At 35.6% G+C, this 14,004-nt stretch overlaps 2 protein-coding genes across 2 annotated transcripts; one reads left to right on the forward strand and one right to left on the reverse strand.

Annotated features, from left to right (window-relative positions):
• Positions 1-4,604: 4,604 nt before the first annotated feature.
• On the reverse strand, positions 4,605-9,925 carry LOC149720088 (sterile alpha motif domain-containing protein 3-like). The gene is made up of 10 exons (XM_089858258.1): positions 9,779-9,925; positions 7,564-7,650; positions 7,385-7,483; positions 7,249-7,301; positions 6,796-6,993; positions 6,663-6,732; positions 6,050-6,226; positions 5,738-5,944; positions 5,504-5,675; positions 4,605-5,140 (listed from the first exon to the last, which is right to left on the reverse strand). The coding sequence occupies exons 1-10, from the start codon at positions 9,923-9,925 to the stop codon at positions 4,776-4,778; spliced, it is 1,575 nt and encodes a 524-aa protein (XP_089714384.1). The 3' UTR covers positions 4,605-4,775.
• A 350-nt stretch (positions 9,926-10,275) lies between these two features.
• LOC149720089 (uncharacterized) lies at positions 10,276-12,702 on the forward strand. Its single transcript, XM_089864130.1, has one exon. It carries the CDS (start codon positions 10,276-10,278, stop codon positions 12,700-12,702), a length of 2,427 nt encoding a protein of 808 aa, XP_089720256.1.
• The last annotated feature ends 1,302 nt before the right edge of the window (positions 12,703-14,004 follow it).

Raw genomic sequence — 14,004 nt, forward strand, 5'->3', positions numbered from 1 at the left:
ACGATGATAATGGAGTAGAAGCCAATGATACAGATTGGTCTCTATGTGGAATAGATGGAAGACCAGTGGATGGTGGTGTTAGAAGCCAGTGTAAGTGCAGACTGGTGTCAATGTGGGATTGACAAAGAACAGAAGATGGTGGTGTTGGAAGCCAGAAAAGTATCAGACTGGTGTTCATGTTTGATGGACGAAGACCAAACATGGTGGTGTGAGAACTCAAGTATAGAGTAGCCAACGGAGAAAAATACAATTATCCAAATTTCTGTGAACCGTCAATGCGGTCCGGAAATTGGGAACACGTTTGCTCCGATACGCAAACTGTGAACGCGGTCACGTGGGTGTAACAACGGACAGACAGACACACAGACACACAGACGCGGCCGTTACAGAACCTCTCCTTGACTACGTCACACGGAGAGGTAGAAAACTCGTGGTTTCAATCAAGTGTCTATAGTTCAGTGGTAGGATGTCTGTCTACTGCGTGAGCGACCCGGGTTCGATTCCCGGCTGCGATCTGTAAACCTTTTAATTAAAATTAAATCTCTAACAGAGCCCAGTTACCTCTATTGGTGGGTTGTGGTTAAATAAAGTTCCTTTTAAGTTAAAAAATAACGATAACGAAAGCGAAAACTCTGGCCACAGCTACTATTACTACTACTACTACTACTACTACTACGGCTCGGGTCTAACTAAGAGCCTCATCATATACCCCTCCTCTATACCCTACTTAAAAAACAATGCAGTTGCTTGCTCGATCCGGAGCCTCCGAGATATCTAGGAGGAAATATTTTTACCCTTTGTGTGTACGAGGTGGCGCTTTAATGACCGTTGCGACCGGGGTCTTCCATAAATTATCGATGACATTTTAGGGGCCAATTATAAAACTTTTATGAAAGAGACAGGTTTCACCTTTAAATTACCGTAATTTTCAGGGGCTATTCACTTTTTATTGAATCTATTGGTTAGATTGTATGGACAAAAAAGTAATTATGAGATTTTAACATCGTTATTTTTTTTAGTAAAACAAAACTTCTTGAAGTTGCTAATTCACAGTTTTCATATACCATTAGAGGATTTTTACCCCTTCAAAACCTTTCATTTTTTTAACCTTAACATTTTTATCCTTTACTTCTTTGGAATGATTTCTTAATAAAGGTCTTCGGAAATTTTCTAAAACATTTTTTTACTATCCGCGACCTCGGCTTCACCGCTCTACGCATAGACATTAGAATACTATTAATAACCTAGACACACTTATCGGAAGAGAAACACGCGCTTTTTGGATGCCGATTTTACGCTATTTACCCATTTTATATGCTATGGGGAAAAACAAGACGTTGGCCACCTAGCGGCGGACGGAGAAACTAAAAATCAAACTAATTCCAAAAAGACGGTAAATTTATGTTGCATTTTCTGTATTTTTAAAAGAGATGGCATACAAATAGACAAATTATGTTAAGAAAGTTAGGTTTTATTAAGATATAAAAGCATTTGCTATTTATTTATGTTGCATTTTCTGTATTTTTAAAAGAGAAGGCATAAAAATCAGGGTTGGCACGCTGGTAACCAGTCCGGTTTTATCCACCTGGATTAAACCGGTTTAAACCACGTTGAAAAATCCAGTGGATTTTTCAAAAAATATGATAATAGAGTACAGTGCAGGCACCATAAAGTGAGATGGAAGGAAAAGTTTGACACACATGTCTTTACCTCTTTACTTCATCGAAATGGTCGATTCCCATATATTGTGGGTTAGTTTGACGCGCCCTCCTCCCACTGCCCCACCCAAAAATCATGAGACTGAGTTGAACTTTTCGCAACGCTAAATTGTTGGGTCGGACCGCGCATTTAGAAAAATCTTTATCAGACCCTGCCCTATTGAAGATCACAAAAAAGCATACCAGGGCCCGACCCTGCCCTATTGAAGATAATAAAAATGTCTACCCGGGCCCGACTCTGCCCTATTGAAGATAATAAAAATGTCTACCCGGGCCCGTTTCTGCCCTATTGAAGATAATAAAAATGTCTACCCGGGCCCGACCCTGCCCTATTGAAGAAATAAAAATGTCTACCCGGGTTGATGGTATGATAACCCTATCCGACCCGACCAGCAAAACGTTTTAAGTAATTTTCTAACCCAACCCGACCTAGGATTTTTCGACCCGATATGGGTCGGGTTGCATTGAAAAATCCCGATTAAATTAGGGGCCCTACTCATCTCTAAGGGAAATGATTCTCAATCAGACGGCCCAGCAGAAGACAACTAGCGCACAAAATGTAAAAAGAAGTGCTAAAATTAAGCACTAGAGAGTAGTTTAAAAAAGCCGGATAAATCCAATAAAATCCGGTTTAAACCAGCAAAAAACCATACCAGTGGCTTTTTCAAGAAAAATCCGGATTTTTGCCAACCCTGATAAAAATAGACAAATTATATTAAGAAAGTTAGGTTTTATTAAGATATAAATGCATTTGCTTTTTTTTTATGTAAATTTCAATTAAATAAAAGCCGGAATTTGGCATATACCAGACAGGTGAAGTAGATTCATAAATAATTACACTTTGCGAGCATGAGGTTTCTAATGTATGGTGATATACATAAAATAATTATATAATTTATTTATTTCGACTCTTACTTACAAGCCTGAGGGCTAATTTCATGTCACACAGGTATCGATATTTTACTCTTATTACTACTTTCATAGAAAGGACTATACTGTAAATGACTCACTACCATAAAGCGGTGAACTTAGTACTTAGTAAGTGGTATTCATATTGGATTTGTGTAATTTTTACTTGGAACAATAACAATGTGAGGCCTACCATAAACCACAGAGGAAACCCTGTTTGTGGTTATTTACTTGTTTTGCATTGGCACAGAAAGTCTACTTGAGACTTGTGTAGACCGAATAGTAAAAGTGAATAATAGGAGAGTTAGTTTAACGGCTTGCAATAAAACAGACACACACAAAAGCTGATATACGTATGTAAAATTAGTATGATAAAATAAATTAAATGATGAATTTTCATTAGCCAAATGTCAAAGAAACAATATAAAACTTGACACAAATGTTTAGATAGAAACTAATATTGAGTACCTTTATCATCTATACGAATAAACTGTAACAATTTTTACCAATCCAGACAATTACCAAGTATTTGCATAAATACTAGATAAAAATACTTGGATAATATAGGCCTGTTAAATGACTAGATGTCACGCTGCTTCGGACAAGAACCCTTGGACTCAGTCTTTTAATCACAAAGAATATTCTGATAGAGTAGTACTCATCGAGAATAATCAACTAATACTCTTATATCAACTTTGGTAGGCCTAAATACTAAATACTCTTAACTCAATCCTATAATAGGTTTATTAAAATGTAAATATTCGGTAAACAAATCAATAAGGAAACACAACACTACACAGTAAAAAATAATGGTTTGGGTTTAAACCATTAAGGGGTATGAAACTTTTGTTAAAAAATCGTAACCTAAATGGTTTCATTTGAATCCATTAATGGTATGAGAATGGTTTACTTCGCAACCCTTTTTGAACCGTGTATGGTTTATCTTGAGAGCATGTATGGTTTGGAAGTGCATTTCCTTTAAACCATTTACGGCTTTGATCTGGTGTGCCATCAAACCATTTTTAAACCACATTTGGTTTCTTTCCAAACCAGTATTAAACCACATTTGGTTTCTTTCCAAACCAGAATTAAACCACATTTGGTTTCTTTCCAAACCAGTATTAAACCGAATAAGGTATATTTCCCACCCAGTTTTAAGCCATAAACGGTTTCGTTCCCAACCAGTTTTAAGCCATAAACGGTTTCTTTCCCACCCAGTTTTAAACCATAAAGGGTTTCTTTCCAAACCTGTTTTAAACCATAAATGGTTTCTTTCCCAACCAGTTTTAAGCCATAAAGGGTTTCTTTCCCAACCAGTTTTAAGCCATAAAGGGTTTCTTTCCAAACCTGTTTTAAACCATAAATGGTTTCTTTCCCAACCAGTTTTAAGCCATAAACGGTTTCTTTCCAACCAGTTTTAAGCCATAAACGGTTTCTTTCCCAACCAGTTTTAAGCCATAAACGGTTTCTTTCCCAACCAGTTTTAAGCCATAAACGGTTTTTTTCCCACACAGTTTTAACCCATAAACGGTTTCTTTCCAAACCTGTTTTAACCCATAAACGGTTTCTTTCCAAACCTGTTTTAAGCCAAAAACGGTTTCTTTAACAACCTGTTTTAAGCCAAAAACGGTTTCTTTAACAACCAGTTTTAAACCATAAACGGTTCCTTTCCCAACCAGTTTTAAACCATAAACGGTTCCTTTCCCAACCAGTTTTAAACCGCAAACGGTTTCTTTCCATCTCAATTTTAAACCGCAAACGGTTACTTTCCCAACCAGTTTTAAGCCATAAACGGTTTCTTTCCAAGCCGGTTTTAAACCAAACACGGTTTCCGAACAAATTTTTAACCAGAAGTGGTATATTCCCCCCCCCCCCACTTTTAAACCACACATGGCTTTTCCCAACACCACTTTCTAAACCAGTTTGAAACCATACATGGCAAGTTTCTAAACCAGTTTAAAAATTATTAAGCATATAATAAAATTCTATAACAAGTTTATTATTAACCGCGTTTTCGGGTAGAAATCAACAAATACATTTAAAGATTTGAAAATTAAAATTATGCAATACTTCATCTTAATTGATCGCAAAAAACTTGGTACCAAGCACGTTCTACCATGCGAAATATGAAAAATTAACTTTAAAAAATTATTTTTTACAATATTTTTCAAATTGTTTTATAGAGGTGTGACATTTTGTATATGACAAACCTAAGTAGCAGGACTCTACGAAACTTAAAGTTTTATACAAAACTGTAGAGTAGGCCACATCAAAAATCCAATACAGAGAAATAACAAGTGTTATGGCCTCTTTAAACCCTGCTGCTTCTGTAACTTTAACTCCATCCAAATATATTTCGTAATTCGGATTCGATAATGGTTTTTGTCCACTATACACGATAGTCGGTACTTTAGGGTATCGTGAAGGTTCATCATTTTTGAGGAAAAAAAACTTTTCATGGTTTTCTTGAAAACGATGTGGAATAAGCAAAACTGTTAAATATCTCTTCGCATCTGAAAATTTCAAATACATATTATAGACATGTTGATGTAGTTCAGTTTTAAGTAATTACAGGGGGGTTCAGATGATAAAACTCAATATGCATATTTTATTTATTAATTTTTTTTTTTCAAAATTCTTCACTTGGCGAAAATGTTTAATTATCTTTTAATTAGACCTAGTTCCATCTAATTAAAAGATAATTTTAATTTTTCGCCAAGTGACCAATTTTGAAAAAAATAAAAATAAAATTCACTATTGAGTTTTATGATCTGTATAGGTAAATGGTGAAGGAAAATATTTTAATTCTTCTTCTTTACAATGCTGTGATCCTACTTTATTTTCCTTCTAATTCTCCAAAGAAATGAATAGCTCACCCAGCAAAGCCTCTGGATCCTCCTCCTTTTTGATCTCCGCCATTATTTCAGCTTTTAAGGATCCTACATTCTTTTTAACTACTTTCCAAATTTTTTCAGCGTATAGTTTTGACGATTCTTCGAAGTTTTTTTTAATATTTATTTTAGTTTTTCTTTCGAATTCCAAAAATATCTTTTAATATGCTAAAATTAATAACGTGCTCAGGGTTTTGAGAAACATGCATTAGGCTTTACTTGTCTGGCATCACTCAGAGCAGGATATTCTCGCAAAACATCACCTACGTTTCCATTCTTTACTATTGACATTCTATCAGCCACTGTTTTATCCATTTTAGAATCGATCACCTCCCAATCAATTTTTTTTTTTTTCAACTCTTCCTTCATCTGACTTTTGTGCGCAGCGATGCTCTCCTCGTCTTCGAAAACGTCTATGTCAGTGGGCTTGAAATATAAACAAAGTTAACACGTTGTATAAACTCTTATATCTGCAATTATTTATAGAAAATCATAACTGTGGATAAGCGAAATTAATATTAGGGTATTTACCTCCACTCTGTTAACGTTTAGAAGAGTTTTTCCGTCAGAGCCTTGAATTTCAGACTCGGATGCATTTTTATATGATGCCTTTCCATATTTTTCCTTACGCTCAGCCACAGTTGAAAAGTTTTGTAAATTTTGACGGAAGTTTTTGAACTTGGACCTCAAGGATATATACCACCAATCCTGCAAAAAAATATTAATTCGTGGAAAATGCATTTTAAAATGGATTTACAGGAGGGTTAAGAGGAAAAACTAAGTGACTTTTTTTTTCATTCTTCTACTAAATATAAGACCACAAAATTATTTTAAAAAGCGAAATTAAGAACTCTATCTCCGACGAATCGTGTGACGCCCGCCTTCCAGTTAACATAATACCCGTGACATGCTCTATGTCGCGTGCCTTATCACATCTCGCGTATAGCGTGTGTCAAAAAAATTTTGTTAACTGAAAGGGTGGGAATTGATAGGAGTTGGAACTTTTAATATATCGATGGAATTTGAAACTTTGAGAACAACTTCTAATTGAGCTAAAATGGCAATTAAAATGCTTATGTCTAAGTTCTAACGAAATAAAATATAATGAACTGTTATTTCGATATCCCTATAAAAAAATACCTACACCAGGTTCCGTTTTTAAGTGAGGATATTGCAAGATCAATTTTTCCGCCACAATTTTATGACAAGGATACCTACAAAGTATTATTATTTGAATCAAATTGAATTGTTGTTCAGTTTGAAAAGATAATATTTACAATCCAAATCTTTTAATTAGGTCGCTGAATAGCAAGTTTCTTAATTCTCTATTCATGGTAATCTTTTCATTGGATGAAAGGCTGGTATATTTATCAGCATTCTGAAAAACTTCAGGCAAATCAGGAAGCGAATACTTTAATGCAAATGTGGTTCTGGAACAGTTACTGCCAACGTCTTGAGATATATTTTCAGAAACCCTGAAAACAATATTATAAACAGATCCATAAATTACATGCAGGGAAACTAAGACAAAGGGGAGGCCTGCCATCTTAGGTTATTTCCTTTGCGTCAAGAGGCAACGCCTTACGGAGCCCGAGATCACAAAACCCGGGAAGCTAGCCAACTATCCTACTGAGAGAAATAACATAAGATGGCGACTTCCTTTTGTGGATTGGTCAAGAAGCCAGCAATAGAGAGGTAGGCCTTTCAACATAAAGGATTATTTAGCTTACCAGGCAACTAGTTCCGACTCCTTTTCAAGGGATAGTCTTTCATTTGTGTCATTCTGTTTATGACAAAAAATTTCAGTGACACCTAATCATAGTTTTTCCTCTTGCAGGAAGGATTTGAGACATGAGCATTACTTACCGGTTTTTCGTAAGAAGTCGATGGAGTCGCCATGTCATTTTCAGACACCCTTTGTATTTTCTTCGGCTGTAATTCTGAATCCTCGTTACCTCTTTTTTTCTAATTAGAAATGATTTCACTTGTACATGCACATTTCAAGTATACATGAGGTTTCAGGCGGTTTTATAACCTTTTTTTACCTTTAAAACTACCATCACTCTGGTTTTATTTTCCAAAATGCTATTTGGTTCCAGATTTACGTACTCTTCGAAATCTTTATCATACACCTATGATAAACAATACTGAGAAATTTCTAGGTCACGTGTTTAGTTGTTTGCCTGTAGCTGGGTAACGCTGTATGAGTACATGACAATATCAACGTGTCTTTTAAAGTTACTTGGAAAAAATTCACAATGTTAAATATCTTAGAGAGGTTATAATGAAATTTCCAATTGAGTATGGACATAAAATTCCCGCCGCGCATACACTACAAACTGGACGTTAGAAAAAGATATACTTTATATTTAGATATGCGGTTAAATCCATTGGAAATTTTTACAGGTTTCTAAAACCTTGAAATATAAACATTTAAAGGGAGGGTGAAATGGAAAAGCAAGTGATATTTTTTTTTATTCTTCTACTAATTATAAAGGTAGGTCCACACTATGCTTATATCATAGACTTATATTATGTCCAGAAACATAGACTTATGTCACCCAAAGAGAAAGAATTATTATAAACTACTACTACGTAGACTTTAAGACTTATTTTCAGAAGCAAAGTAAATCGAAGGAGAAAGAATTTGGTAAAACACCCAACTTCAGTTCTTTCCCTAATAAATTCCGAAACTTTTGTTAGAGTTGACAGGAGAAAATTACCCCACATGAAGGGAAAAATAGCTCTATAGAACGCACGTCCCAGTCAGGGGGCTTGAAAAACTTCCAAGCAAAAACCCAAAAATCAGCTGATCTTTTGTGTCAGTATCCGAACTATACAAATTCAGTATCCGAACTATACAAATTCAGTATCCGAACTATACAAATTCAGTATCCGAACTAAGAGTATCCGAAGTGGCTGAAAAGCGAAACTAAGCGAAACTAAATTCCAATCGACGAGCGATACAACTACTACAGCAACATCTCAGTGAAACTAAGAGCCCATCTACGATGTGGCTAAAAACCAAGTATAGGGTGTTTTCACACGTGGCGGATTCATACTATTTACACAAGGAGGCTAGGCTACTTGTAGGGCAAAAAGTAAACTATTTTGCCTTGCCTCCTTGTGCAAATGGTATGAATCCTCCACGTGTGAAAACACCCTATATATACGTTATACCGAATTTAGCACAGAGTGCAGTCCAGATATTCGTTGGTCGTTCTCTGACAAGCTCTCATTAAATCAAATGCATGTAAAACCACAGAAGTGGCATACTTAGCGAAGATAAGTTAAAAACTTATAATACATTAGGATTGTAAGTGGGAAACTTTTCCGGAAAATGACCGAGCTATATTTTTCCGGAAAATTTTCCGTATTTTTCCGCTACCAATAGAGTAATATCGGTAGAGAGGGGGAGTGAACTGATGTGTATCCCCTTCGTCGGAGGCAACTTTGTATTAGAGAATACTATTTGCCTTCGGAAGGGGGGATATCACTAAGGTAAGAGATAGAGGGTTATGTGAAAGATATTACTCTATTTTTTAATTAAAAAAGTTTAAACTTAAAATTTTTTTCAATTGCTTTTCTCTTGAAAACATTAATTTTCGGTGTTTTCGGAGGTAAAAAAAATTATCCGAGCGCGCAAAGGGTCTAATGATCCCTTTTCTCTATAGCAAAAGCTCAGTTATTGGGTTACTGTTTAGACGTTAGAGAGACCTAACCGTTAAGAGACATAAGTCTAACTAAATGTTTATAAATTAAATCTTTAAATGTTTGAAAATTTACTCAAAGCTCACTTAATTGCTACTTCTATATTTTTCCGATTTGCGGAAAATTTTCCTCTCTCCGGAAAATTTTGTGCGTTTTATTTTTCCGGAAAATTAACAACACTATGATACATACTAGGTCAGGGTTGCAAATTAAAAGTATCTTATTCTGATGTATTGTATGAAATAATAGTAACTTTTTAACGTCATTGGTCAAAGAGCGCGGGCCACTATAGAGGTACAGACAGGCGGACAGACAGACAATATTCCGGAAATATGTATAAGCAGGAATTCATACAGCTAATAGGAATCATTGTGTAGCCATAATAATTTATCTCGCCGCGCGTTGAACCTTTACACGTGACGTGACGGATAGTACTCAAGCCCAGCCCACACAACCCGCATAGATATTAACATGGAAGATATGGGGGCACAATGATTCCTATTAGCTCTATGGATTCCTGATATAAAATATAAGATATAAGTTAGATACCTGATAAATTTTATCCGGCCCGGTGTAATCTCGTAAACTTTCATCGGTCTCGAGATGTTCCAAAAATGAGGAGTATCGTTGGTTTTTTATTTTAATTTTCCTCTTTTCGTCACCGAAGCACAAAAGCAACGTTATTTCTTCTTCCATTTTATAAACCGTTTCGCGTCTTAACTAGAACTTCACTGGTCTTCCGCAGTTCGGCTGTAGGCTACATGGTCAAAGACTTACTTGGTGAGGGGGATGGAAATGGGCAACCCGTTTTCTTTCTTTAACCCTTTGACGAGTAGAGATCGAACCAACGATTGTTTACTCTCTTTTCCGTTTTCCCGAAGAAATGACTCAAATGGGGTATTTTTAGGTAAAATAAGACTCGGTGGATTTGGGCTGGTTTTTTGGCAGTGGCAGTTGCAAAACTTATGGTCTTCACTCAAACTCGCGATTTTTAAGGCTTTTGTTACGCGGTACAAAAATTCTTCTTCTATAGAAGTTAGATAATTATGGCTCCGTCTAAATTATACAACTGTGTAAGATGTGTTTTTATTGCCAAAAGATTTGGAACTTTGTTAAATCACATGCGAAATAAGCATTCGCACGATCGGAACTTCAATATTGTTTGTGGCCTTGAAAATTGTGGGAGGTCTTATAATAAGATTGCCTCGTACTATCGTCATGTCAGATATAAACATAGCAACTTTCTTAATGATTCAAGTGACGAAATCGGTTCGGTTGATGATATTGAAAATGATGTTCAAGAGGATAAAGATGATGATGATGATGATATCGAGTCTAACATAAATGAAAATAATTTGAAACCCCCTGAAATTCGTGAAATCTTGATAAAAATTATCCTTAAATATCAAGAAGCTCATCACCTTCCAAAAACGGTGTTGCAATCACTTATTAACGATCTACTAATTTTTTGCGAGCATCTTTTAAATACTAATAAGGAAAACGTTTTAAAAGTGGTTCGCTTAAAAAACACCAACTTGGATGAAGCTGAGTTATTTCCAAAAAGCTATGAAGTGCGAGAAGTATTTGAAAGTTTGAACTCAAACTATAAAATCAACGCTGTTTGCAAGTCCGATTATGGATTAGTAGAGCCGATTGAAGTTACTTTTACAGAATCAATGGACAAAAAAAGACATTTTCACTATGTTCCTATCATAAATGTAATTCAAAAGCTATATACTTCGGATCTACAGTTAGAAAAACATGAAGATTTGGCAAGAATTCCAAATCAATGCGTTGGACACTTTCTTCAAAGTGAAACAGCTCAAAAAATAATTGAAAGAGACTCAAACTTCTCTTTAAACACACTCCAATTACAAATTTATGTTGATGATTTTGAAACTTCAAATCCACTCGGTTCAAAACGTGGTAAACATGAAATATTAGGCTGCTATTTTTCGATTTTGAACTTACAATCACAATACAGATCAAAATTGAGTGATATTAACTTAGTGTTTCTGGCTAAATCACGTGATGTAAAGGAGTTTGGTTGGCACTCTGTACTTGCACCACTGATTTTTGATCTAAACGTCTTGCATAAAGAAGGAATATATATCGAGAGTACGGGACACCACCTTACAGCGACTGTCTCAATATTTTCAGGAGACAATTTGGGCATTCATAAACTAGCCGGATTTAACGCTTGTTTCAGTTCGGGTAGGGTGTGTAGAGTCTGCATGATATCGAAGGCAAATATTCCGCATAAATTGAAAGTATGCGAGTTGCAGTCGAGATCTCTTGATCTTCATATGTATCACTTACGAAGCGTGGCTAGAAACCCAAGTGAGTCATCAATTTACGGGGTTCGCGGGGAGAGCCCCCTTATGAAAATCACGGGGTTTGATATCACTCAACAGTTACCGCCTGACCCCATGCACGACTTGAAAGAAGGTGTCATACCGGCCATCTTAAAACACACTTTGAAATACATGTTTCATCATTGTAATTTGCGTATTGATGAGCTAAACGAAATTTTGAAAAACTTTCAGTTTGGAAGAACGGAGTCCAGCAGGCCAGAAACCCAAATAAGAGCGGCAATTACTGGGGAGGGAAATTTAAAAGGCTCTGCAAGTGAAATGTTTTGTTTTTTCCGATTACTGCCTTTTATGTTTTATGCTTATTTACCCGAAGAAAATAATTTACATTATGATATTTATCTCCAACTTAGGGAAATAGTTGAATATATATATGCAACACATTTGCATGTTTCTTTCATCCCTAAATTGCAAGGGTTAATAGAGAAATTTTTAACGTCAGTTACAACAGTAATAGGAAGCGAAATTCTAACTCCAAAATTCCATTACCTTCTTCATTACCCTCAAGCTTATTTAAAATACGGACCTATTAGAAATATTTCCTGTATACGGTTTGAGGCAAAACACAGGTATTTTAAAAAGATCGCTAGATGTTCTAACAACTGCAAAAACTTAACCAAAACGTTGTCAGTTCGCCATCAGTATTGGCAATGTTATAATACATTGGACGAACAACCCCAAGGCTTGGAAACTAAATCAGCGGGAAGGTTTCTATCAAGAAATGATCTTCCCAGGCCCTTAAATCTTCTGCTTACGGAAGATTTTCCTGAAAAAATTTACTCTTTCGTGCATGCGTCATTTGATAATGTCCATTATTCATCCGGTTCTCTATTAGTCCATGAAACTGAGGGAAATAATATCAAATCTTTCTTCAAAATAAAGTACATTTTTTACAATAACATATCCCTAATATTGGCCGGTATAAAACACGATGTTAAGGGCTTTAATAAACGCCTGCACGCATATGCAATTGAAAAAGAACCTGAAAACTGGGTAATTGTTAAACCTTCAAATATTAGTCAGTATGAATTGTTGGATGATTATACAATTGTTGAAAGATCATATGTTTCTTTGAGATCTAAATGTGTAAGTTTTGAGTAATTGCTTAGTGTATTAGCTCTTAGTTATGTACAGAATTTCTTAAATAAAAACAAGATTCAGAATTTTATTCGAAATTAATAACAAGAGCTTAAGCCGAGAGGCTAATCACTGTCAGAGTAACGGTACACCGATTACGAACTACACTTAATTATTTTAGCATTGTCAAAGGCAGGGTTACGCGTAATCTCTTTAGTACAGTCAACGGTACAGTAGACCGATTACGCAGAATGGTTTGCCCCTCGGCTTATGCGGTAACCTTGTTGAAGATTTTGTTTTGCCGAATTGGAATATTTCGCGTTTGTGGGAGAGTCAATTTTAATTGAGGTGACCGACTGAAAAATCACCCCAAACTTTAAGAGAATTAATCACGACGTTTGGATAAAACATAAGTCAAACACTTTATTTAAGAAACAAGTTAAAATTAAATTGGCTCATTTGGAGCTGGCTAAATTAAAGGAATTTGCCCATTTGGGGCCTAACTAAAGTTTCAAGAATTTGCCCATTTGGGGCCTAACTAAAGAGGTTGAGAATACAGGAGCTCTCGGTCTAAACTAGTTTTTTTTGTAAGGTAAAATTTCGGTGTAAGCTGGGAGCGAGGAACAGATAAAGAAAGGGGTGTAACCCCTAGCACGGTACGGGATGGAAAGTTTCGAGAAAAACGCTGACTCATTCCCTCTTCGTATTTTTGGTTTTTTGAGGTGTTTTTGACCCCAGCTTACACGGGCGTTTTTCGCTACTTTACCTTTATCATAAGTAACAAGGTATTTCAAAGTATAGAGGTTTACATAGGTTTTCAGATTGGTTACAGATAGTTTTCATTAATTTTTAAGGTTCCAAATACAGATTTAAATATATTTATACAAAAAGAGATAATAATCAGAAACTACAAATTAAAGTAAATTAAACCAAGATAAATTCAAAAACAAGTTGGTAAAGTTCAAAGTTTGGCGCGTCAAATTCAACAGCTTTAAGCCCACTAAAGCGGGTGAAATTATCAAGTCGGCCACCCAACTTCGCTGGAGAAAATATACCTCTCATAGTACTAGCATAGGCGTGGATATTATTATTAAACCTTGTATAAAAATTTTGCTTATGTGTACAGGGCTTAAAAGGCATAGTAAAACTTTCTTTTTTGGATACAAAACCGTTGCACCATAGAGGGTATACAGTAGAGGAGTAGACACTGTAGCCTTCTCTAACGCATACGGGAATATCTCGCCAATATTTCTACCATCATTTCCGGTTAGTTCCCATTGGAAAAAAAACACAACTGTAAGCAACTACAGCAGTACAGCTAGGAAC

Source organism: Phalangium opilio, unplaced genomic scaffold (assembly GCF_054372755.1).
Source record: "Phalangium opilio isolate 3A_F unplaced genomic scaffold, DU_Popi_V2 ptg000002l_1, whole genome shotgun sequence".
Lineage (NCBI taxonomy): Eukaryota > Metazoa > Arthropoda > Arachnida > Opiliones > Phalangiidae > Phalangium > Phalangium opilio.

Bases quoted from the DNA above. Each gene is read 5' to 3' on its own strand.
- LOC149720088 (XM_089858258.1), bottom strand. From the start codon at position 9,925: ATGGAAGAAGAAATAACGTTGCTTTTGTGCTTCGGTGACGAAAAGAGG. The intron at 7,651-9,778 runs GTATCTAACTTA...TGTTTATCATAG, and splicing joins GGCCGGATAAAATTTATCAG to GTGTATGATAAAGATTTCGA. The intron at 7,484-7,563 runs GTAAAAAAAGGT...ATTTCTAATTAG, and splicing joins GAGTGATGGTAGTTTTAAAG to AAAAAAAGAGGTAACGAGGA.
- LOC149720089 (XM_089864130.1), top strand. From the start codon at position 10,276: ATGGCTCCGTCTAAATTATACAACTGTGTAAGATGTGTTTTTATTGCC.